The sequence below is a fragment of the Ambystoma mexicanum genome, chromosome 6p (assembly GCF_040938575.1).
Source record: "Ambystoma mexicanum isolate Mex_15411 chromosome 6p, UKY_AmexF1_1, whole genome shotgun sequence".
NCBI classification, from domain to species: Eukaryota; Metazoa; Chordata; class Amphibia; order Caudata; family Ambystomatidae; genus Ambystoma; species Ambystoma mexicanum.
Window position 1 is genome coordinate 787,419,541 of NC_090935.1, and position 25,316 is coordinate 787,444,856.

Sequence of the window (25,316 nt, forward strand, 5' to 3'; positions counted from 1 at the left end):
AACATATTGATATCCGAATGTTCTCTCTGCAGCTTCTATAACCCGCGAAACCGCTGGACCTGGTATGTTCAAAAAGTTGGGGGCGGGGTGTGGGGGGGAGTTGGCGGGTAAGGGAAAAAAAACAGAAAATGTAAACTGTCATCTATGTTTGCTCAATGTATTGCTGGCAGGGACTGCCTCGGCACCCTACCTTGTATGTATGATGTCAATAAAAACAAAGTTAAAAAAAAAAGAAGTGCAAAGCGATTTGTGACAAAATTGACTACAGTCAATTCTGCTGCAAATCATTAGACTTCGGTCAAACAACTCAAATCCTTTCAAAGTGATGGGGAAAAGGTGATCTCTACATTTTTTTGACACTAACAGCGGGTCAGTCCCCCTAATGTCCACGATCTGGGAAACTTTCAAGGTCTATTTTAGGTATCTATATAAGTATCGAAAAAGGGGTCCTTGAAACTATCAGATGCAACATGCCTAAACTAGAAAATGAAATAAAAATGCTACAAAGGGAAATGGAACACTCCAACATTAAAGAATTGTTCCTACCCATGAGGGATCAGTTGGACCACTTTCGATCACTTGCGAACTGGAAAGCGAAATACATTACAATGACCACTCGGGAAAAGGATATGTGGAGGATGTCAGACCTGACCATCTCTCAGTAAACACAATGCGCAACAAATGCAGTAATGCAGAAATCCCAATCATCAAGAAAATAGGTGGGGCATTGCACAACTTTTATAAAAACCTATATGCCAATCCAGAAGCACAATCCCTGCAAGACAAACTAGAATGCTGAATGATATGTGAATGCACAAATTAAATCGGAAAGCGCAAGACTTTTTGAATCCCTGATAACCACAACAGACATTACGAATGCCATTTTGGCACGTCCTTCCAATGAAGCCCCTGCATTTGATGGCCTGACAGCCGAGTTTTATAAAGAGTTTGCCCCTAAATTAGCTTCCAGCCACCTGGAAGTTTGACAAGAAGCCTCACAGAAAGATACTCTGCCAGCTACTTTGGGTAAACCAATCATTACGATAATTTTAAAGCCTACTAAAGACCCAGCCTCTTGTGCATCATATAGGGATATATCATTATTGAATATGGATAGTAACATGTTTGCAAATTTTACAGGTAATTCCCTTGATGCATCCTGACCAATGTGGATTCTGTCTGGGCAGGTCAACAGCCCTGAATGTACACAGACGGTTTACAGTTAAGGCGCAACGTGACCCTAATGTCCAAGAAGTAGCAGCGTAGTTGGAGAATGAAAAGGAATTCGACTTGCTATCATGGGAGCTCCTGGTTGCCACCCTGGAGCGGGTTGGGATTTCAGGCTACTTCTTACAATGTGTGAGGTTACTGTACTCAAACCCCACCACAAGGATCAGCTGGATAGGTAGACAATGGGACTATGTCCTTAGGTGGGTGCACTATTTAGTTATTTATATATTTAAATGTTAATAATGCACCACACGGCCATAGGCCTCAGAGCACCTAGACCGGGCCGCCCTCTATCACCCCTCCTTTTTGCTTCTGCAGTAGAAACGTTGGCAGCCAGAATCAGAACACTCCACATTATTTCCCTTTACATGGATGATGTCCTGCTCTATGTTAAAGACCCTGAGACTAATCTGCACCCTCTCACTAAAGAGGTGAGGAAATTCAGCCAATTCTCATGGCTCTGGATGCACTGCTCCAAATAGCTATTATTTCCACTAACAAACAAAACTTCCAAGCCACCCGATATAGGAAAATATAAATGTGAACCTGATAAGCTACTTGGGTATCATAGTGCGTAGGAGCCATACAACTCTGCTGGACGATAACCACATTACATACCTGGAATCCCTCTGTTACAAAATTTCTTGGTGGTGCACATTGTCTATATCTACATGCTAATGAAAATCCATTGCCAACATGCTACTAGTTTCCAAACTGCTGCACTTATTTTAAAACATTCCAGTATGGCCAGGGAGAACCTTTTTCGAACAACTCTGCTTGCTTCTGATACACTTGGTATGGCATCCCAAAAATCCTAGGATAAAATGGGAAACGCGGATATGCCCTATAGAGCCATGATGTTGATCCTTAGGTCTTGTATTCTTTTGATGAGGATTTTGTGGTTGACTGTCAGGCACTGCTGCAAGGTCAAATAGTATTAGTGCTGAAGTGAGAAAGTCAGAATTAGTTTTCCTGTCGTTTCAGATAGAAGCTAGTGCTGATTTTATTCCTCATGGGTCTGAAAATGACTTGTCCCTGGCCTAGTATCTGCTTGCTTTCTGCATGTTCCAGAATGTACTGGTATCCGCAGGTTTCTAGGAGTTTCGCCTGGTTAGGGATGTTTGAATTAGGCTAAAAGTTAAATTAAGTTAATTAAGCCTTCTTTGTTTCCTGAGGGGTCTTTGAGAAGTGGTTTAATGCATGCTGCTTTAAAACTTTGCTGTACGGCTCCTGTTGCCAGTGAATTTTTCATCAGGTTTCAACTATTCTGCAGGCGTTTCTTGGGTGAGGATGATCATGTAGATGTCTGGTTGGCAGAGGACTACTGGAAGCCCTGCTTTGTTGCTTTGATTCACTCAGGTAGTGACTTTTTCTGTCGAGATTGGCATGAAATTGTGTAGTCTTGTGGTTATTCCTGGAGTTGGATGGTAGGTGGAGTTGTTTGTGCTCTTGGGCATACTGTTGATGACTGGCTGGATGTTTATGATATTGTTTTTGAAGTGGTTTGTGAAGCGGTCACACAGTTTCTAGAAGGAAGTTTGTGTGTTGTTGCAGGCTGTTGGGTTTCTTAGCTCATGGATGATGCAGATGATCTCTTTCTGTGTATTGTTTGCTTTTTTGGTGCATTCAGCGCATTATAGTTATTTTGCTTTGAGGATTTTGGTTTTATATAGTTGCATCTGTTTTTGGTGTGCGAGTTTGTCCTTTTGGTCGTAGTTTTTCCACCATGCTTGTTCCAGTTTGCGGTTTGCATTCTTTAATAATGAAACATGAGCCTCTACAATCTATATATATATATAAAACGCTTAAGTATGTTTCTGTACTCAGCTGATGCAATCCATCAGTGATAGGTTACCCTCTGCTGTCCATATGGCAAAGTGCACTTCTGTGTGCCCTTCAACTTCAACAAGAGCTATCAATTTAACAAACAGAATGAGCACGGTTCTACTCGGTGACCTTCACCTTCCAATATCGCAAACATTCAGAATAATTGCAAGTTACTTCTTTCCACTCCCACTTCTCTTCATACAGGGCACAGTGGTTCCAGTGTCAATTAAAAGTTAAATTACTGGCTCAAGGTTGCAGTCTCGGGAGAGCGAAACACTGTAGGATGAATGCCTCCTCACAAGCTTAAGTTGAAAGTATCAGAGAGTGATTGGGCTCTAGTTTTTGAACACTCCGGCGCTATGCTCTATTTATTAATCTTGTAGTCCTGATTCTTATGTGCAAGGTCACAGGTTGGTAGAAGTGAACCCACACCTCTAGGCAGGTATAGAGAGACAGTCCTGGTTACCTCGCAATGCATTCGTTTGGAAATCCTATATATGAATTTACTCCCATGCTAAATGTGCCTGTTAAAGTGAGATTTGTATTATTACTGTGTAGACTCATAGTCGTGTAGTGGTCAGCCAAGACGTGTTTCGACATCGAAGGGTCTTTATTAAGGCAAGGTGTTGGCATTAGGAAGAGGGGGTGTTGCCCCAGGTCGAGTCGATGAGGTGTTTGGAATTTTGGTTGAGTCCCAGTCTTGGGTCTTTTTGATTTGCCTAGATCTGTCATTACAGTCCTGTCATGGCTGTTGCAATGGCGGCCTGCTTCTCTTCGACCTCTCAGCCGCATTCAACACAGTGGACCACCAGATGTGGGCGCCTTTCAAGCCTCTTGTGAGGCAATATTGAGCGCTGTACAAGTAGGAATTACAAATACAAAATACCAGACACCCACAGACCTTCTACATCACTGCTTGGGGATCAGCAAGATCATCCTCAGCTGGTACAAATCCTACCTTCGTAGCCGCTACCAATTTGTTCAATTGGACTCCTCCAGTTCATCAACTCTACCTGTTAGGAAGGATATTTCTTTATGCTGCGTTCCATTCAAAGCCATTAATGGAACACCCCACTTCTTGGACCATTCCCTAGTTTTGGAGGTAAGCAAAGCCTTTTGCTTCATTTACCTTGCTAAGCGCATCTGTTTTGGGGTACTGATCAGTCCCTATGGTTATCAGTACAGGAGAACTCTGTTCTCTATGGTAAAATTCTCTGTGTATTTTTTCCCTGCATACATCACCTTCTATGAAGTGCAGAAGAGACACTTTGTGTCTCTAAATTTGTTTTAGGTAACTTTGTGGTTCCTTACATGATGTATTCAGGTGGGCTGGCGGCAGCAGATACTTTTTTACTGTTTTACTTTTTATAGGCTTGTGAAATTTTGCATTTTACCTTCTAAAGCCACTTAAGAGTACCATATACTCTAAAATGGTTGCATCACTAGATTTTGGACTGTCGTTTGGCCATCTTGTAATTTGACCTTCTTCATGCCCTGCCAGGGCCCGATTTTCAATATATGGTAAGCCCTTTCCCTGAGAAAGCGCCAGTTTCTGCAGTCAAAGTTTCAGTCTGTGTGTGTGGCAGGATGTGGAAGTTGGGTCTCTCTGAACCCAGTCCAGATACATGCCTTGTTGCTGGGCAGATTCAGTGGTCAGAGGCTGTCGAGGATTGGGCAACCCAGCCAATGTTGAATGCTGCAGATACCACTGGTGGGCTGGGGGCAACTCAAGCACAAATCATGGATAAAATGGGGAACTCCTGCATCATTGGAGGCAATATCCCTTTTTTAAGGAGAGCATCCCACTGAAGACCCTGTCCTAGTTGCAAGCTAGCCAGCAGCACTGTCTTCACTTGCCTGGCGAAGCCCAGCCTCTCTGCGGATCTACTGAAGACCTTCATCACTGCTTCAACCCCTCGACCGGCTTGGAACAACCAGTGCCAACATCGGTTCAAGGTTTCAGCTGCTGGAAGCACTTAGACAAATCCCAGAACCATCCTGCATGCTAGCCAGAGTTTCTCATGGTCTGCTTCGCTGAAACAGTCGCCATCCCAAGTTGGGCCTTGGGACTCTGCAGATCCTCAGCTTATGGAACAATACGCTTTTCCCTGAAGGTACAGCTTTCCACCTACATCGCATCCTGGGAGTCACTTGCTTTACTACATTTATGGTATTCTGAAAACTGTTTGTAACTGTACTCTAAAAATGAAGTGTTATTGCCCTAAGTAGAACACACCAAGGTGGATGCGTACATATTATCAGTGAATGTTCTAGTGTGTTGCTAACATGTGGTTTTTCATTGCTAAGAGTTGGTCAAAGACCTAAATAAAAAACTCTATTTGTATACATTCTGCCTAACTTGCACTATCAAGAGTGCTCTGGGTGTGCTTAACTGGACCCTTCACCACTCCCACACAAGTCTAGGCCTTGCTGTTCAGTCACACTAGCCAGATAGATAGAGTTTGGCAAGATCTGAGGGTTTGTCCCTAGAAAAGGATGGCAGAATATGTACACAGGTCTGATTCTGAAAATCCATTTTAGCAATGAGCATTTGGAGCAGTATTATCAGCTATGCATCCACATTTAACAGAGACAGGAGAGAGACTAATTCTGCCTTGGGTGTTGCTCTGAGGGAAGTGGTGGAGAGCGACACTGCTGACATCACTGAGCTAAAACAGGTAGCTCTCAATAAGGAAAGAAACAACCTAAATCTGCAACAAGTGGAAATGTTTGTATTCTATACTCATCGGGTATTTTGAGAAGCTGGGACAAGGCTCCTAGTCTGTATACTGAAAAAGATGGTGGACTCAAGGAAGGGGAGCTCTAATGTGAATTACCAAATGACCAGGGAAGAGCTTTTATGTCTGACAGGGACATTAAATCTGACTTTAACAACTACTTTAGCAATTTGCATCCATTGATTCAGGATCCATCACCCGGAGACATGGGTTATTTCTTTACTTGGTTGACACTTCCAACTGTTTGTGATGTATGTAATACACTGTTAGAGTTATATATTACTTTAGAAGAGAAAGCCGTAAACTCAATGAAGAATATGTGGGCCAGTCTTGACAGCCTCCTGGATGACTTTTACAAGGCTCTGTGCAGTGTAATGAACCCTATTTTATGTACGATTTATAATGATATCCTCTCTTGGGGATAGAGCTCCAGCTCGGTGACCTCCACTTTGATAGCACTAACCCTGTCATGCGCCATATGAACTGTGCCAACTTCCACCCTATCTCCCTCCTAAACTTAGATGTGAAAAGTCTTGCAAAGGTCATTATCCATCGTCAGGATAGAAGAATACCAGGCCCTATGCATAATAATCAAGTAAAGTGTGCTTTATGAAAAACGGAAAGGTCAGTGATAATATGAGGGAATGTATTGCTATGATTCACCTTTATAATACTAACCCTAAACCCAATGTGGTTGCATCGAAAGATGGTGGGAAAGCACATGGGTGGGTGTAGTGGGGATATTTGTACCATGTGCTAAAAACATTTGGTCGGAAATTCAAAATGTTGTTCAAACCCAAGGGGGGTATTCTTTCAGTTAATGGCTTGATTTCAAACAACTTCAGAATAAGTTGCCCATTTTTGCTGTACCTTTTCAACCTGGTAATCAAACTAGTGAACTGTGCTGCAGACAAAACTAGGATTATAGCCATCATCTTTAAGATCCAAAGGTGTCCATTATACAAATGACTTGCTTGCCCTGCTTTCCAACCTTGAATAATCTGCTATATACCTTATACACCTTAGTGACCAGCTGTCAACCTTCTGTAGGATCCCACGTTTTAAGGGGAATAGATTGCAGGCCTAGACCTGAAGCAGACTATATAATTCCTCCACATACTTGGGGAACCAGGCAAGCATAGGCACGGAGGTCGCCTACTAAGATCTAACCTCCAACTGGAATTACACATGTGTATTTCAGATAGAAAACGTTGGTAAAAGCTACATTTGAGATTATGGGTAGGTTAAATGTTATCAAAATAATACTGCTTCCTAGTGTTCTTTACGGTTTTGTTATCTCACCACTGTCATCCTTCCTTAAAGACTGCATAGGTGTGGATAAGTGCATCAAACACCTTTTTTTGGGGACTGAGGGAAGCCATACACAAATTTCCTTGGCAGGGTAGAACACCTGGCTAGGGGGGAGTGGGACTTTTCTGGGGGTGTGGGGACCAACTGGGTTCATAGTAAGAGCGAGTTCATACCCCTGTCTATGTGTTGGTGTCAGATATGTTCCTGTTCCCTAGGAGTTGCCTGCCTTCTTTAGCGCACAGTCAGTGAGTGGAAGAGAGCTATCCTAGGAATGGGGAAGAATTATCTGTTGCACCTAGCAGCATTTCCGCTGGGCAATGCAGCTCTAATGGTTAACAAAAAATGTCACTGGAAATCATGGTCGAGTTGGGAATCTCATTCCTCAAGGATGTTTGCGGTGATGGAAAGATGCTGTCATTTGACTTTCTAAAGTTTAAATTCAAGCTGGAAGACAGAGAGGCCATGTTATGCTGCATTGGTTGGAAAATTGGAGGTTCTGTCTTAGTACATAGCTTTACGCATGTGTTCTCCCAACCATTCCAATACACCTAGCCTCTCTCCCAATCCACCACCCATCTTTTACACTCCTGCCTCCCCCTCATAACTTCTGACCCCTATATCCACTCTATGTACACCAAACACAGCTCAGCATTACCTCCCACTCTACAACCACCAAAATAATCTAAGGCTACACCAGTTCACCTGCTCAGCAACCATAATCCAACTCTGCTTTTTCGCACCTACCTACCATCCAGCCTTGTTCTCCTACATAGAACCTTCCCTCATAGCTCCACTTGCCTCATTGCCCCCATTTCCCACCCTAGCCCTGTCCTCATTACGATCCATACCAACACAACACCTCTTTAGCTCACCACCCTACTGTCCAGTCAACCTCTCACCCTACCCACAACTGCCACCCAACTTGATCTGGTACCTATCCCCACACAGCTACGAACTACCCATCCACCAGGTAGCCCAGACTCGGACACAACAGATGTTTCACTTCTCCTGCTCTCACCTCACCAGGTGCCCAGCCACCTCTCTTCCAACCTACCGCCATTTGAACACACACCCCACCACCCAAGCTCAAACTCAGGTCCACCAACAATATGACCAACCGCATTTCTCAGACTTCTGTGCCATCCAAACTTACTACACACTAACCCACACCCACCAGCTCTCTCCTACCTCAGCTTTGGTTATGTTGCATGCTCAGGGGTTGGCCAGTTTAGTAAAGGTGAGCAGTGACAACACATGTCATCGCCCAAGCTGGCTGTATGCGGGTATGTGTTATGCTTGCTCAATGGGAGCCAAGTATAACCAAATGGCTCAAGCTTATACATAGCAGACAATACAGTGATTAGATGGTAGCTAATCCTTTGAGCACCACAGCCATAGATCCAGATCTCCTGCTCCCTAAGATGATCCCAGCAGACTCGGAATGCCTGGAGGGGTTCAGAAGACACACCAATCTCTATCTGAATGCTTTGGAGCACTCTCAATGATCTGGTAAGTAGCAGATGCTACACTTTCTTCCCCCAGTGGCTGCGGGCACTTTGCTTTGGGGTGGCAGGTGCTAGTCCTGCGATCCCGGGGAACATGGAATAAGATGGGGGATGGCAGGCCACCTTCTCACTCGAGGACTTGCTGCCTCACTGCTTGGTGGTGTACTCGCTGGAACCAGTGGTCAAAGAGGGCGGGAGCAGTTGGGAGCAGTGCTCCTGTACTTTTTAATTAATATTTTACTGTTCCTATACTTTTATTTTAAAAAGAAACTGTTCCGGAATGGATTAGTTTTAAAATAAAAGTGTAGGCAGGCCTTGGATCACCTATGTTGGCGGCGATGTGGGCTGCCAGGGTCCTATATGCATATGTGATGGTCATGTCCGGTCGTGAAGGTGTTCTGGTCCCAATGCATCACAGCAATAAAGACATAACTCAGGTGACGCTCCCCCTGGAGCCTGTTCCCATCCTCCTGGGAGCCCCAATCTCAGCAATTACCCAAGATCTGGCAGAATGGCCGCCCTCTTAACCCAACTCCTGCTGGCCTCGAAGGTCATGGTAGCACGCACCTGGAAGACCGCTGAGGGCCCCCTAATGGCTCTTTGGTGGCTGAAACTCTGGGACATTCTGATCGCAGAGAAAATCACTGCTGCCAAAGCTGGCCTCCTTCACCGCTTCCTGAATATCTGGACGCCTCTTCTTGACTATGACCAGAACTTTCCGGTGCTAACCCACAAACCACGCTTGATCGCTAGGGCCCTCCAGCTAGACAGTGAGCGGCTGATGCCCAATCACTCTCAGCAAGCCTCGAACGATCATTGAGCCGGGGTGGGGGGGGAGGGTGAGCTGGGGACATGCTCCTATATTGAATTGGAGGTAATGCTATGTCTGTAACTTGCTGTTATTATTGTTTTTTGTCTGCTGGTTTCAAATAAACTTGTTAAAAAAAAAGAAAGTGTAGGAAGAAGCTGGAACTTGCACTTCAGTGCAGTGCACTGAACATTCTCTTTAACAGCAGGTGTGTTTGTTTGGGAGTTTGGATTGCGTGTGAGAGGGGGCATGCTGATGAGGTATACACTTCGACCACTGGCTGGAACCCATCCTCCCATCCCTGATGTGCATGCAGATTGCAGCCGTTGTTGCCTCCTCAAGTAGCAGTTTCACTGCAAACAGTACACTGCTAGGCTCCATAGAAATCTGTCCATTATTTCATTAGAAAGTCCCGTGGACCGCAACTCGAATGATGGGGTGAGCAACGAGAGAGCTAACTGGTCTGATGCCTGAAGAATTAGGACACTCGCTTGAAGTTAAGCAGAGGCATTCATGGCCATTTTGCACTCCTAGTCAGAGATGCTCCTAGCAGGATGGCCTTGAGTAGGTTTGAGCCATGGAACACTTGCAGTACTGCTTGCCACTGGAGTAGAGGACATCCAGAAGCTGTGGGAAAAGCGTCAATCTGTAGGTGAACCCATGCTTCGAAGCAGTCAGGGACTGATCTTTCCCAGATGAGGTATGTCTATTTGGGGCCGTTTTGCTCTATTTTAGGGAGCAAGCATTTTATTCTATTAGTAAACTAGGTAGGAGGGGTTTAGCTCAGGGAGTTTTGGACTGCGATGAATTGCCACATAGTGACTGACTGGTTCAATTCGGGTACTCCTTAAGTGTTTAGGAGATACTTACTGCCTCCTTTGCTCTCAATAGGTGTTGTGCAGAGCAAGGGCTGTGCTCCCAAAGAAATATGCACCAATTGTACTGACATGCTAACAAGGTACCGCTACCCTGTTGCGTAGATCAGGGAAAAAATAAGTGCAGCTCAGAGTGGCTGTGGCATATGTTGCCCCAGGGAATATTTTCCGGGGCCAGACAATGCATTCAGTAAAGTTCAGAGAGCTGATCAGAGCAATGCTGCATGGGAAAGTACTACAGTGAAAACAGTGTCCCAAACAATGCTCTAGCAGTAGATGGCACTTCCAGTAGATTTTGAAATATCAAGGTGTCAAAACAAGGCTGCAAGGACAAGTAGAAATAGTGTCTTATCTGGTCTTGCCATCTTCAGCTGGTAGTGACACTGCCTTCCTATACTTGATATCAGGGCTTGAATTGGCGCTTAGAGCTTGACTGCATCTGGATCTACCATCAAGACCCATGTTGTGAGGTGTGTTCAAAAAATCGCCATGCAGGATGGGTCCTCAGAGATCCCAGAACTCTACTCCCTGTTGCATTCTCACAGGAATGATGATTTTGATGGAACTTCTTTGTAAATCTCTGCTCTATGTTAGTCTGTGTTGCACTGATATGTCCTCCCGATTGGAGGGTATACAAAAAGGTGGACCTTGCAGCAGGTGGAATGTTTGGCCAGAGTGTGACATGCATTACTTACCATAATCGTATTTCTGATTATTGTATCTGCTTAGATTCACACGCTTTGCATTTAGTCCGACACCTTGTGGTAATCGCAAAGTATTGCATAATTTTTTCGAAGATCGAAAAGTGACGTCGACCAAGGCCATGACTGTAACACTATCCCTAATGTGACGTGAAGTGTACCCAAAATCCTTCACGCATCGAGGTCCCACCGGTTGTTTTCATTCTGCTGTGAGGGAGTGTTACAAAGTGCGTGATTGAGTACAGAAGAAAGAAGGTATAAGATGTCTATGTTCCTTCTACTCCAAGAGGGGATGAAGGGTGGGAGCGTGTGAATCTAAGTGGATACAATCATCAGAAATACGATTACGGTTACTAATGTATGTCTTCTGATGCTTGTGAATCTGCTTAGAATGCTCTGCATAGACTAGCAAGTATTAACAGGAGACGTTGGTGGGATGTGTGGAGGAACAGTAGGAAAGAGATGTCTTTCACCGCTAATCCCACCTAAGAATCAGATTTAGAGTGTGTTTCTAAGCAGTAGTGCTGGGTGAAAGTATGAACAGAACTCTTGTAGCCCTTGTGCCCCAAGTAGAGTGAGCTCTACGTGTAAAGGGTAAGTTTCTCTTGGCCAGAGAGTAACACTTTAACAATCCATTTGGAAATAGTGGATTTAGAGACAGGGTCTCCTTCTCTACCTGCTGCAACTGAGACAAAGAATTGTTTAGTCTTTCTCAGAGGTTTAGTCTTTTCAGGGTAGTATACTATTGCCCTCCTAACATCTATTGTATGGAGGCGTCTTTCAACTGGGTTAGTGGGGTTCTCAAAGAAAGAAGGAAGTTTGATAGATTGGTACACAAGGAAGATTAACGTGGGTGCAAAACGTGGTTGTGTGCGCAAACCCAATTTATCTTTGTTAACAGTCCCAAACGGGTCCTGAACCGAGAGAGCTTGTAGTTCGCGAACTCTTCTTATAGAGGTAATGGCCTCCAAGAAGGCAGTCTTGTACTGTGCATCTGAAGTGGTTGTATCTGATTTGGCCGTAGTTTATTTTATCAAAATTGACCACAAATATATGTAGGGGTGGGGGCATTGTGAATACAAATATAGAGGGTGGTAGTGGAGGGGCTGAACGGGGTCTTTCCCCCCCACATATATTTGCGGGCAATTCGAGAAAAAACTCAACCAGATCACATTCAGCCAATTCGATTCGATGGAATCAACCCAAACCAATTGATGACTTGAGTTAATTCTTTACTACCGCGCTTCTATGCCCATGGACGTTGTTCCAGCGTGTAACAAATAAATAAAATAAATAAATATGACTGTATTCAAATTATCAGGGTTCACATGTATGAGAGAATTGGTTAATATAATTGCAACTGAGCATAATCTGAGAACATTCTTCAAGAGCTACACCAATACACGGGCAATTACAACCTGATCAAAGAGATCTGACAAAAGCAGATGACTGATATGTCAGCCCGAGGGCACAAATGAAGAATACACCTGTAGTAAAGCAGTAACTATATCAAGGTAGATGTTTGGAACCCACTGCAGGTGTATTTATTGCAAGTAGAACAAGATGAGGACGTTAATCAGCAGACTTCATAGATTTATAATTTATAATTGGGGATTTATAACACGCTTAATACCCAGAGGTTTCTAAGTGCGGACCCGGGGATCGAACCTGTGTTGCTCCGCGTCGTCTTGCTTCCAAGGCAAGCACGTTGCCCCTGAGCTATCCTTCTGGGATAGATGGAGGAGAGGGGTAACCGGACTGCATGGGAGTTATTTGATTGCAGCTCTGTGTACTCTCAAGTGGGGGCTGAACCACACTGTATATGCTTGGCAGTACATTATGAACGTCTTTTCAATATTGAATTTGGTGTGTCTATCTACTGTTTTTCAAAATAAACTTTTTTTTAAAAAAAAGAAAATATATCAAGGTGCTGCCCATAACTACTCCCATCGTAACACAAAGCTTACATTTCTGAAAGGACTACAAAATCAGAAAACAAGGTAAGGTTAGTGGCATCTACCCAGTAGGTTAAATGAAAGAAAGAGGAAAAATCCAGTACTGGCAAGCGGTCCATTTCTCAAAGACACGGGATTTGGGACTTTTTACAACAGACACAGAAGGAGAGATACTATCTGTAAAGGGAAGCACCCAGAGTTAGCTCAATATTCAGAAAGATGAAAGCCTGTTATTATTAATGCTTCGCGAAACCAGACGCCTTAATTGGATTCCCCAAGAAGATTGGGTCTAAAATGGTGACTAAATTCATGACCACCTACATGAAAAAGTGATCTAAACAGGCTCTACCTATTTTCATCCAGGGGTCAATGGGCATTTTCAAAGGTTCAACAAGACCCCTAAAGTATGACCTGAATGATGGAAAGCAGATAAATGAAGAAATGTAAACTTCTTCCTAACAACCACTGGAAGAGCAAGGGAACTGCTGACAGTTACTGCATCGGTTCTTTGATTTGTTCTCCCTGAGAGCAGGCCTAAAAGATAGGTGTGCGCATGGCATCCATGTCGGGCACAGCATACCTGTAAAAGAATAGTATAGACAGGATGCCAGTCCCTAGAGTGATTGAGCCCTCAAAACATCCCAGGTCTAGTCCACTGATACTGGTGCTTAAGGCCGGCAGCTCCGACTCAAAATATGAAGTTTCACAGAGGTACACATTCTCCACACCAAAGGTACAGATTCAAGTTAGACATATGGACTCTGGGATAAAGAACACACTAACCATCTTTGAGAGGTTGGCTAGCTAGATCCTTGTTAACATTGATGAATTCAGTATGGCATGTCTGAACAATATGAATGTGTTCAGTGCTCTTGGCAAGGCCACCTGATATGAGTCACAAAAGTGTTGCAGGCTCATGGAGCAAACGAAGCAGTGTGCATATTTATTTTCCTAGCATTTTAGGATTGTAGAAATAAGATGGAAAAACTTGAGTTGCAACTGAGAATTAATCTTTTGTAACAAATGATGGTTTCTTTCCAGTGAAAGCAAACCAGTGTTGCACAATTGTATTTTTCAGAGTTGCTGTACTGTGTACATGATCATGCAGAGGCAGATTATGTGTACACATATCATTTAATTGACACTAATTATAAAAACAATGTGTAAAATAATGAGTATGCACGGTCTAGTTTACATCCATTCAACTTTGCAGTCAATGGGGTACATTACTATAAATGGTCAGTGGCCGCAGAGTTTGCTCAAGGGTGAGTGTTTGACATTACACCAATCACAGGTGTTATAGCCTCTCAAAACTTCAAGACTACAATTAAAACATCCAAAACCAGACTGTCCAGGAAGCGAAAGTGCTGCTCAAAAACAAACAAGTGAAAGTTACATTTATAATTGAAATAGAAACTCAGCAAAACCTGTCCCTGTGATAATCCAGATAGGTATTTAACTTTATGTAGCGCTTCAAACATGATTTGTCCAACATCTAGGCAGTATGATTATTATACCTCAGTTGATTGTCAGTTTACCGACCTCTAAAAGAGGTCAGCCAATAAGATTGCTCAGCTGGTTGAGCACTCGTTGCTGCGATTTGTGCCTGATCTGTAGGTTGCAGGTTCGAATCCTGGCACAGCCAATTTAGCCTTCCATCCTTTCAAGGTCGAGAGTACCAACTTCAGTTTGGTGATAATTGTGATAAATATTTTCTATGTACATAGCTTTGCCAAAAGCACTATATAAATAACCATTTCACCATGAGATTAGGTATAAAATGTAGCATGGAGTCCTTGCCTCTCTGCACTGTTGTATCATGACATTGGCATACCATTAGGTAGTAATAGTTCCAGGAAATGAGGACTTTCATGAAACATCAAAAGACAATTTTGCTATAGAACCTCAAAACAAACAATACAATTAGTGTTTGCTTTACTATGTAATTGACTAGGTTTTTGTGTTTTCAACATTTAAATATATACAGGAGTGATCAAATGGCCAGACCTTAGAGAAATAATGAAAGGTGTATTATGTCATGGTAATGATTTCCATACAGTTCTTGCACACGTCGGCTGGATGTCACATACGTTATACTCTCTTACAAAGGCGAAAAGTCATTTTTCCTCTCTTGAAATCACATTTACTCTCAAAGTTTAAAAATAGGGAGTAACATACTCCCACCACAAAATCTGGAGCACTGGGTGAAACTAACTAAAAACATGGAGAGGACCAAGGAATGAATGTCCGGGGTACAACACGGAATCAATTGTGTCCCACCTAGATCAATCGCATAACCTCTGCAGAAATACACATCCCATGGCAATTACAGAATATGCAATTGGGGAAATATCCCGCCATACTTTAATGTCCCAAGCTGCATCATGTTGCCAAAATGTTGCATACCCTCCCGAGACCCAATCTTCCAATAGCCTCATTCAAAAACAACATAGCCACCTCTGGTCAAAGAAAATAAATCATATCCCCTGGTGTGTTATCTTCGCTGGGTGACAAACTAACATAGCCATCCCCAGAGTCAGTAGCTCTTTCCCAGTCTCAAACGTTTTTTCAACTTCATCATGGTCTTGGTGCTCAAAGCAGTGAAGAAAAACAATTGACTCACAGCTATGCACAGTTCCATGAAAACTGGTGCCTCAATATGTCCTCTCTTTCATGTGAGCCACAGGGCACTATCATTACTGTACCATTCTCCACCGGCTTCAAATGCATCACATTCCAAAAAGCAGCTGAAATGCTCTCAATGCTAAATATCTCCAAATTGTCTCTCCCCACATGGAAGCATGAAAATTCGTTTCATCCTCTGTCTTTGGGACAAACATGACATAACTATTTCCTGCCCCCCACAGTTCTCACTTTTCTGCATTTTCATATTGAGAAGTACTATAACTCCCAGCGCTTATTCTTGGAAATCTGTGGACATTCTGCACCCCAGCTGCCATTACTCTCAGTTTCACTTCCAATGCATTCAATTGATCAGCCATTACCTGGAGCTCTTTCTCAATACCCTTCACTCGTCACTTGAGCCTCCATGGATTCTATCAACATCACTATCCTTTCTTACGTATCTACTTCCTTGTGAAGGGCTTCAAAGTGCCACTCGTCCATGACGGAGAAGTGCCCTTTGTCCTGAAGATTTGTTGAGCATGGCTGGGGCTGAAAACTATTCTTTTCCCCCTCTGAGACATTGTAAGTGGCATCCCAAAATGTAGCTGCCATTCAAGATGACCAGTCTCCTGAGTGACAAGGAGCCAGTGTCTCTACTCTGTCACTGCTGGTTCAGCACACTCGGCAAAGTCGCTCACGTCCAGCAGGTATCACTGAGTCACTGAGGCCTGGGTTAAGAAGCCAGCAAGGAAAGCTGTGGGTGGGAGCTTAAGGATGTGACATTATGGCTCTATATTCTTTGCTATTAACACTGTATCAAAGTGCCAATATGTATTCATTTTTGTTTGTTTGTTTTATTTATTTCTATAGCGCACCTTAACCCGAGGGTATCTGGGCGCTTTCGACGGTTGCAGGGGTTACAGACATACAGATGATATCTAAATACAGATTACAGAAGTAAAGGTCATAATTACAGAGTTACAGCATGAGCAGTACTAAAGATACTACGTTCTTCAGGTTTAGCAGTCAAGGGTTCGGCTTGGAGGTGGAGTGGCGGAAAGGAGTATTAGAAATTAATCCTACTCGGTTATCCATTTGAAGAGTTACTTCTGAAGTTAGCAAAAGACTTATATCTTTTTAAGGATAGAAGGAACAAGTTCGACAGCTGGGCAGCCAGGACCAGGAATCTAGTCCCACCAGATTTGTGTAGTTTATATATTGGGACTATTAGACCGAGTATTAGTTGACCTAGTGGCACGGGTAGATGGATTTAATTTGAACTTCTCTGTTAAGTACGGTGGGGGCCGCATGGTTCAGTGCTTTATAGGCGAGGGACATAGTTTTGAGTTGATCTTGTCCTTGGTTGATAGCCATTTATATTGTCTGCTTGTTTCGGATATGTGAGCTCTTCTTGAGATGCTCAAAGCTGATCTGAGAGCATTGTTTTGCAGGGTTTGTAGTTTATTGAGCACATATTTACTGGCTCCCAAATAGTCCATTGCAATAATTCAGGTTGGACAGTATTAATGCTCTGGCCAGTGTAATGCAGCTTTCCTTACAGAGCAGGGGTTTGCATGCCCCGATTAGTTTCCCGGTGTATGCTGTGGCTGAGGCCGTAGCGTTCGCCTGTTTATGTAGATTTAGGGTGGCGTCGAGATAAAAACCTAGAGGTTTTACTTCTTTGGCCACTCGGATCTTGTTTCCATCTATGTTGATTTTTAATAATGAGGTATAATGTATATTTTATCATTAACTTTCTTCCATGTCTTGCCAGTGCCAACTTCCTCCCCCCATCTTCCTCTTGAATCTTTCATTCTCATTCAAAGAATTACTATTTTCAACCCTTCGTCTCCCCTTCTTCTCCACATTTACCACTAGGCAAACTTCCCAGTCCCGTTATGGTAATCTTCGGTACCACGTGCCAAGTTTTTTATCCTCCTTCGCGTAAAATAAAAATGATTACAAGTCAATTTCACAGAAATAACAAAAAAACGATAAAAAAATGCAGTCATGTTAAACAAAGAATTTACTGTACCCGTTTTTGTTTTCAGCAAAAATCTGTTAACAGCATAAGAGTTGCTTGTTGTGTAAGTTAATGGAACATGCCATAGGTAGCTGCAAAAAAAAAAAAACAATATTGTGAATAATATAAACATATATTTCTTTTTTAAAATGTGTTTCATGATTCTGTACAGCTACAGCAAGAAGATGTGTTAGGAAACCACCTGCAGACAGAGGTGGAAGAGGCAGCAATTGAACTTTATAGATATAGTGGGGAGGGACATAATGTGAGTAACGAGCCCTGATGACCGAGTTAAAGGCCCATGTGTAGTGAAGGCACTTATCGAGGTTTAAAGCCCATAACTCCAGATATAGACGAGGACGAGGTTTAAGAACCAATTATGAGCCGGTCAAATGTGGGGTAAAACAACTACGTACAAATGTAATGTGGAGGGAGGGGCGGGACTTCACAAACAGCCGGGCTGCGTCTGTCATGGGCGGCTGTCAGAAGAATTCTCAGAAATGTGCCATTTCCTCTCTACCTTAGAGACCCCAGCAACTTTGCTGGATTTTGAGGACTTGGAATTTTTAACCTGTATAGAGTGAGACCCTTTTCCCCACTCTCTCATGTATTTTAATGTAATTTTGAACACTGTCTCTCTTTTGGTTGTGGAGTCTGACAAACTCCATAGGCATCGTCTTTTACATTGTGTCACACAGCACCTTCAGTGCAGTGGCACAGGGAAGTCTTTAAGATTTCCCAAAGCTTTAAACACCTTCTCTTGGATAAACTACTGTTTCCAAGAGCAGTGAAGTGAAATGGACTTTACTTATATTGTAATTGTAACATTCTAGACCCAGCACACACTATCTTACAATAGGGTGCTGGAGGGGTTACTTAGTATCCCTTTTGTCTAGCTTCTCATGTAACAATTTTACGTTACCCTTTCCTCACTGAATGGCTGGTGGCAGTGGTTTACTTTTAACTACTGTGGTGTGCATTTACCGCGGGCTGCGTTCGCAGCTACAGTAAAGCACCCAAAGGCGCCATTTTTTTCAAAATGGTCCCGGCCTTCTTTTTTCACTATTTCTTTGTGGAAAGGTCCTTCTTGAGATTTACTCTGCGCGCCAAACCAGGTTTGGTCCCTTTGTTCATTTTGCCTTTGGCATGATTCACGAGTCAAGCCTGCCTCTGGCTCCAGGGTGTCTGGCGGGGGCAGGAAGCGAGGGAGATGCCCGAAACTCCCTGTGCTTAATCTCCTAGGAGACAGGAATGCACTCTTAGGTGATTGGCGGGTTGGCTGTCCGGCAAAGACAGTCACCCTGCTGGTTGACTGACAGCTAGGCTGGAATGAATGGGAGAAACCTGCATAAAAGGCGAGGCTTTTTGGCTTGGAAGACAGAGTCGACCACTGGACAAAGGAATCCGAAGAAGAACTTGAAGAGGACACCTGCTGCAACTCCTGGATCCTTGGTTTGTCTGGTGAAGCCCTGCTGCTGTGCTGAAACTCCAAATTCGTATCGACAGAGAAGCCCTTACAAGGACTTCTCCCTTTGAGATGGTGGGACCAATCAACTCCAAAGTAAGCCACATGGACATCCTCTCGGAGTTGGTTGAAATTTCAATGCAGTCGCTGCTGGAACCGAAACACCAGATCGTGTGCGTTGCTTTTAAGCTGGCCAAGAGCTCCAGGAAGATCCTCTATACTCCCAGGAAGCAGGACTGACCGAGCCTGAGCCCAATCAACAGAGTGCGGGACCCCAGATGCAAGGAAAGCCCATCTCTCGGAACCGCAGTGTTGCTATTTGCGGTAGACGCGAGGAGCTGAAACATTGAAGTGCCACTTGTTTGAAGATTGCCGGTTGCGAACGGTGACCGTCCCATTGTAGTGCAGTGGTCCCCAAAAGTCCTCCCTCTTGTCCCCACGACTGAGGCCCAGGAACACCAGGATCTGCAGAGCTGCACAGGAACAGAAGTCACCTGCTGCACTTTTCTTCAACCTAAAGGTACTTTAAAGTCTGAGAGAACTTACCTCTTGTTGTGCCACCTTGCTTGTCGTCGTTGGAAACTTGTCTTGGTTGCCCCTGTAGAGTTGCCAACAGCTTCTTTACCTCACAAGCCTAATTAGCTTGTGGCCCTACTTTGAATTTCTTCTTATTCTACAAAGACTTCTAAAACATTGTGCAAGACTTATACTTACCTTCAAGAAGTGCTTCAGTTCACCTTGACTTTTGTTAACTTTGGCTGGCCTGGCTCCCTGAATGACTCTTCTCTCCTCTGCTTAGTTGTTGTGTCTTCCTTCCAGGAAGGGGTTAACTAACTTTGCATTGGGGGTTACCAAAAGTACTTACCTGCTTCAGAATATTTGTGTGATCTCTTGTTTTGCTCTAATAATCTTTTTCCTTTGACATATTGCAAAATCTGATTCTAAATGCAACACTGATATACTAATGTCCCCAGCACCCTAACTATTGAAGTCACCTGAGGGTGTAGGTAGTGTCTGTGGACCATTCCAAATGGGTACTTACTGATTTAGAAACCTTAAGAGTGTTTATTTTTTAAGTGTATTTGAGTGTTACTGTTATATTGCCCTTCTGAAGAAGGCTTATTCTAACTGACTGATAAATAAATACATATATTTTAATCAAGAAACCTTGTGTGTAAGAGTTTATTTGAATACTTGTCACTGTGAATCTCTGTGTAACTCCCCTACAGCTCATATTGACCCCTCTTGAGATAAGCCTGACTGCTGAACACGCTACCAACCTGTGTAGTACAGACGTATACCAAAGTTTGGGTTCCTATTGCCAGGAGGTCAGGGTTGTTATAGTGCACCCAAAGGGTACTGCATACAATCTTGCCTAACAGCGGCACATAAAAAAGTAATAAAGGCGGCCAGTGTTTCAAGGGGAGAAGCTGGGCCGCATCTGCCATCTGCGGCCTAGCAAAGACTGAGCCGTCAGGCTCCGCCCCAACCCATTAACTTAAGGAGCGGGAGGGGTTTGGGGATTTATGGTGCTCAGGCAGCATCTGTCAGGTGTGGCCCATGCAAGAAGTGTTTCCCCAATGGTTACTGAAACATTGTGTAAGTGTTGGCAATAAAAAGACTGTGTTTTTGTATTGTACAATAGATAATATTACACAACAGAAAAGTCATAATAATAACCATATCATACATAATGTACACTTTGTCCAGGTTTGTGCCCTCTGGCCCGTGCTGCCTTCCTCTTCCCACGACGTGAGCCCCGTTCGTGGCCCTGTATTTCTTTTCTTCTCCCCTTTTTTAGGGTGGGTGGATTCTTAGGAAAAGAAAAAGTCCTCTGCGTACGCAGATGACTCGTGGTGATCCGTACGGAGCACAAAGGTTGCGATTCTTGCTGCCCAAGCAGCTCCTTATATCCTGGCAAAAATACCCCTAGGCACTGCATGTGTGTGGGGGTGGCTTTCCGTGCCCCCAGCCGGCTGGCGCCGACTGCAGTTAGCACGTCATGGTGACCATTGTTGGTCATCTGTTATTACTTCCTGCCTTCCTGCTTACTTGTTGTGTGTGTGCAGCACATGTTAATATGCTTATCCCCTTTGTAGTGCCCTCATCCTGTCTGTTTCTTTGTAGCTGAGGAGGATAGAGGGGTAAGGAGCTGACCATGTGTCTGCACCTGTGTTCTGCCCATACCCCTGTGCCCTTCTTGCTCCCCAGGTTACTTGCCCGTGCTTTCGAGCTTCGGGGTGCCCCCTCAGCAGCGCTGGCTATAATGAGTGGGAGCGCTGCACTGATTGTCAGGTGCGGCCTGAGAAAAAGGAGAGTGGTGCAGGTGGCAGAGATGTCAGCGCTGCACTTCCGTGATGAGAGTCCTGCTGGCTGCGGTGACTGGCGGAGCCTAACAGCGTGCCCTCTCATTGGCCAATTATGGGGCCTTTTATTGGTTTTCCGAGCCATACTGACTCGAATACAAGTTTGGTGGTGGAGGAAAAGATGAGATGCTCAGATCACATTGAATGCTCCTTCAGAACCAATTCTAGGTCAGATATGATACAATTGTAAATCTTAAACCTATGTCTTATTGTTGTTATTATTTATCTAGGTCAGTCATTATTTTTATTAGTTTTGCAGGCCGAGCCTTAAGGAGCATCTGAGCCACACATCACTGAATGGTACCCTTGCATACAAAATACAAAGCCCGGGAAAGACTCTGGTCCATTTTGTAAGTTGACCCTTTAGCGTTTATGCATCTGAACCTGGCTGGACCTGCTCGTCAAAAACATCAAATACATTTCAAAACAGTGACCTGTTAAGCATGCAAAGCCCACTTATATGTGATTACAGAAATGTATAAACTAGAAAACACAAAAATGCTTAAAGGAAACAAATCTAAAAAAATGCCATAGGCTGGAACACATAAGCTTAAGTGTCTACCAGAAAAAAAAATGTGACCCCTAAAATAGAGGTACATTCTAGAATCTAATTTGTGTTTTTGGTAGCAGAATCTGTGACAAACTGACTTCTTTCCTGCAGGAGTACAAGGATGAGTAGAGGCTAAGGCGCCTACTCAGCCCTCACACTTCTACAAACCAAGAGCTAACACAATCATAAAGGTAAAACAAGCACAGTTAAGGGATGTACCTTCTTTGCCTTTTGTGGTAACGTGAGCCAAGGGAAAGCTATACTCTCAATAGTGGTGCAAATGTGGTTCAGTAGCAACCCAAATAGCGAAGTATAACAATCCAAAATAATGGAATATCCATCAATGTTCTATATAAATATATATACTTTAGTTTAACACACCATATGCATCAATAGCTAAATAGAATACACTACAAAAAATAAAAACACTGTTGTAGAAACAACACAGAAAATGCAAGATATCAAGATGCAACAATCTTGGTAATGAGGCAGGGAGGGAAAAGGCAATAAAAAACACATTGTTCAAAAAGGATATGTTTTTGTGTTGCAAAAAGGGAATAATGTGACCTAGCAAGTCTCTAGGGCACACAATGGACCATGGGGCAGTTATCAGGCAATAATACCTTTTGCCATGTCTTGGCATTTTAGACAATGGTGATCCAGGCTTCTCAGCGCTGTTCGGGAGTTCAAATCAGTTGTAGATGTGGCAGTTGCAGCCATCCAGAGACAAGCAGATGTCGAGGCGACCCCGAACTGAAGAAAGCTGCAGCTCAAAGAGTTACTCAAGTGATGTGGATCACGAGGATCCCCAGGTTCGGTGTGGCGTTTGCCGTTCGATTGTGGTCGAGCTAGAGACAATGTGTGCATGAGAGTTGGTTCAATGCGAGGGCTCGGAGGACACGGTTTGGAGAGAAGACCAGGGACAGTTTGGTCAACGACTTGATCGTCGATGAAGAGGCTTGCTGTTTGAACTGCGGTTTCGAGCGATGCAAGTACAGCAACACTTCTTTGCTTGAGCCGAGGAAACAACGGGCTGTAGATGGCCGGTTGCAGCAGAAAACTGGTTCATATAGGTGGAACTGTGATTCCAATGTCAGAGTGCCAAAGGCAGCTCACAGGGGTTATATGGTTCGAACTGGGTCAAACACGCTCAAATCATGGTTCAGAGCCGTTTCACTGCCAAATGGCAGGAACATGGCTGTCTTGACTCTCAGGAGCTGCAAGTGCCCTTCCAGGGTCTCAAGGACAAGATGGGGCATTTTCTCTGTCTCCCAAACCTATAGCAGGCTGGCACACACCTTCGACACAGTGAGGTCCAGGGCAGTGGTGTGGCAGAGATGCAGGTCTTGTTTCAGCAGAAGCAGTTCACCCCAATGGTCCCTGGGATGGTTAGGGGGCAGAGCTTGCTTCTGCCGTGAACAGGGTCTAACGAGATCTTCTTGGCGGTTTGAAGTCCAGAGATGATTCAAAGAAGTGGTTGGAGACCTCATCTTTTAAAGGCAAAAGCCCTCATGTGATTGGACTAAAGCTATCCTGCTTAGATGTCCAATTCCTTTTCTTGGAACAAGTGGGCTTGGCCTTTTGACATCATACACAAAGTGATTTGTGCTACATCAAATGGAGGGGACAGGAAGGAAAGATAGAGGCAGAGAGAAACAAGATGGTGGAACCTTTCTCTAAATGTAAACAGCTCCTTCTGTCTACCCACCCTCTTCTCTTTGCAATAGAATCAAAGACCTTTTGATATGAAGCACACCCTGGTGTGAGGCTACTTCTTTTGAGAATGGATGTGTTTTTGGATTCCTGTTCTCATGACGGCTTCCTGTGGAGTGACCTTCTCTCTTGGGAGGGTGTTACCTGCCCTCACAAAGGAGCAAAGACAGTCAATCTGCAAGGCTATAGTCGTGCGAGGACAACCTGTCTGGGGAGAATCCTGGCTATCATCCATGAACTCTGAGGGCTTCACACCTGAGCTCACCTCCTATGCGAAGTCCCTTGAGTTCCACATCGACAAACACCTATCCTTCAAAACACACATAGCTTAGAAAACTCAGACAGCTTGATATCAGCTCTCCCTCCTGTGGAAAGTCAAGCTCTTTCTCCCACTGGACAGCTTTAGATTCACCGTTCAAGCACTGCATCGATCCCACCTGGATCAGGGCAATGCCCTCCTCGAAGGCCTGCCATTGTCCTCCCTTGTGCCCCTTAGAAGTCCTACACGTGGCTGCACGCTTATCAAGGGACTAGGCAGATACGACCACATCAGCCCGGCCCCCATCAACCTTCACTGGCTCCCACTGCAGATACAGATCACTTTCAAGTCTTGCTGAATCATCTGTAAGGCAGTTGCCCTCAAGTCACCCAGCTACCTTGCGGAGAAACTCAACATCTCTGGCAGACACCAGAAGCCAGGGCACGTGCAGACTTGAAATCTGCTGCTGCAAAAAAGAAAGGACCAGAAAACCAGCCTTCTCTGCCTGTGTCCCAAGACTCCCAGTCAGCGTCAGACTCACCCCCACGCTCCTACAATTCAGAAAATAACTCAAAACCCACTGCTTCAAGGAATCTCTCCACCTCAACACCTAGGCCATCACATTGCACCTCGAGCCAGCTGACTCGCTAGACGCCACCTGCCCCTCTCCTCCCCGCCACAAGGTACAGCTGTACCCCTCTTCTGTGCCCCTCTGTATCCCATCACCTGCTGTATATCTCTTCTGTTGTTACCTCTGAAAGGTGCTCCGTTATGTATCTGTATTGTTGTATAACTATGTAAAGCGCTCTGTTGCTTCTCGAAGCTAAGTCTGCGCTCAATAAATGCCATAATAATATGTTACGTTATTGGGCATTTGTATAGCGTCTTTTACAATTGGTATGATTCCAAAGCGCTGTGGGTTGAAAACCCTCAGGGACCGAAATCCAGGTCAGTGGAGCGAGGAATGCAGTAAAACGTGCTTGGGTGCACTCGGCATGTGTGCAGCCAGTCTGGATTAAGTGGTGTGTAACTGCATACTAGTGCTAGGTGTGGTGCAGTGGTTGGTGTGAGATCAGTAGAATGGGTGCAGCAAGGCCAAATGGACTTGGGTGTCGGCATTCTGGCGGCGCTGGAGTTTGGGAAAGAGATTATGTGTGCAGGTAGGTCGATTTTGTAGGGTATAGCTGCATTCTAAAGACTGTTGAGGTGATCGTGGAGGTGTATAAGTATGCGTGCAGCTATGCTGAATCGATCGAGGGGTATAGCTGCATTCTATTGTTTGTTGGTGCAGAGAAAAGAGTTAGCATAATGGTGTGTTTGAGTTTCTGTGTGCTTTCCGAGGGGACCTTGTTCCCTGATGAGCGT

General features: G+C 44.2%; 1 protein-coding gene across 8 annotated transcripts in view; it reads right to left on the minus strand.

The window, feature by feature from the left end:
* ERAP1 (endoplasmic reticulum aminopeptidase 1) overlaps positions 1–25,316 on the minus strand; it is a 1,074,730-nt gene that overhangs the window by 465,389 nt on the left and 584,025 nt on the right. For all 8 annotated transcript variants that reach the window (XM_069627669.1, XM_069627672.1, XM_069627670.1 and 5 more), the window contains one exon: positions 17,611–17,690. In XM_069627669.1, the coding sequence (XP_069483770.1) occupies positions 17,611–17,690 (80 nt within the window). The remainder of the gene's footprint in view (positions 1–17,610; positions 17,691–25,316) is intronic.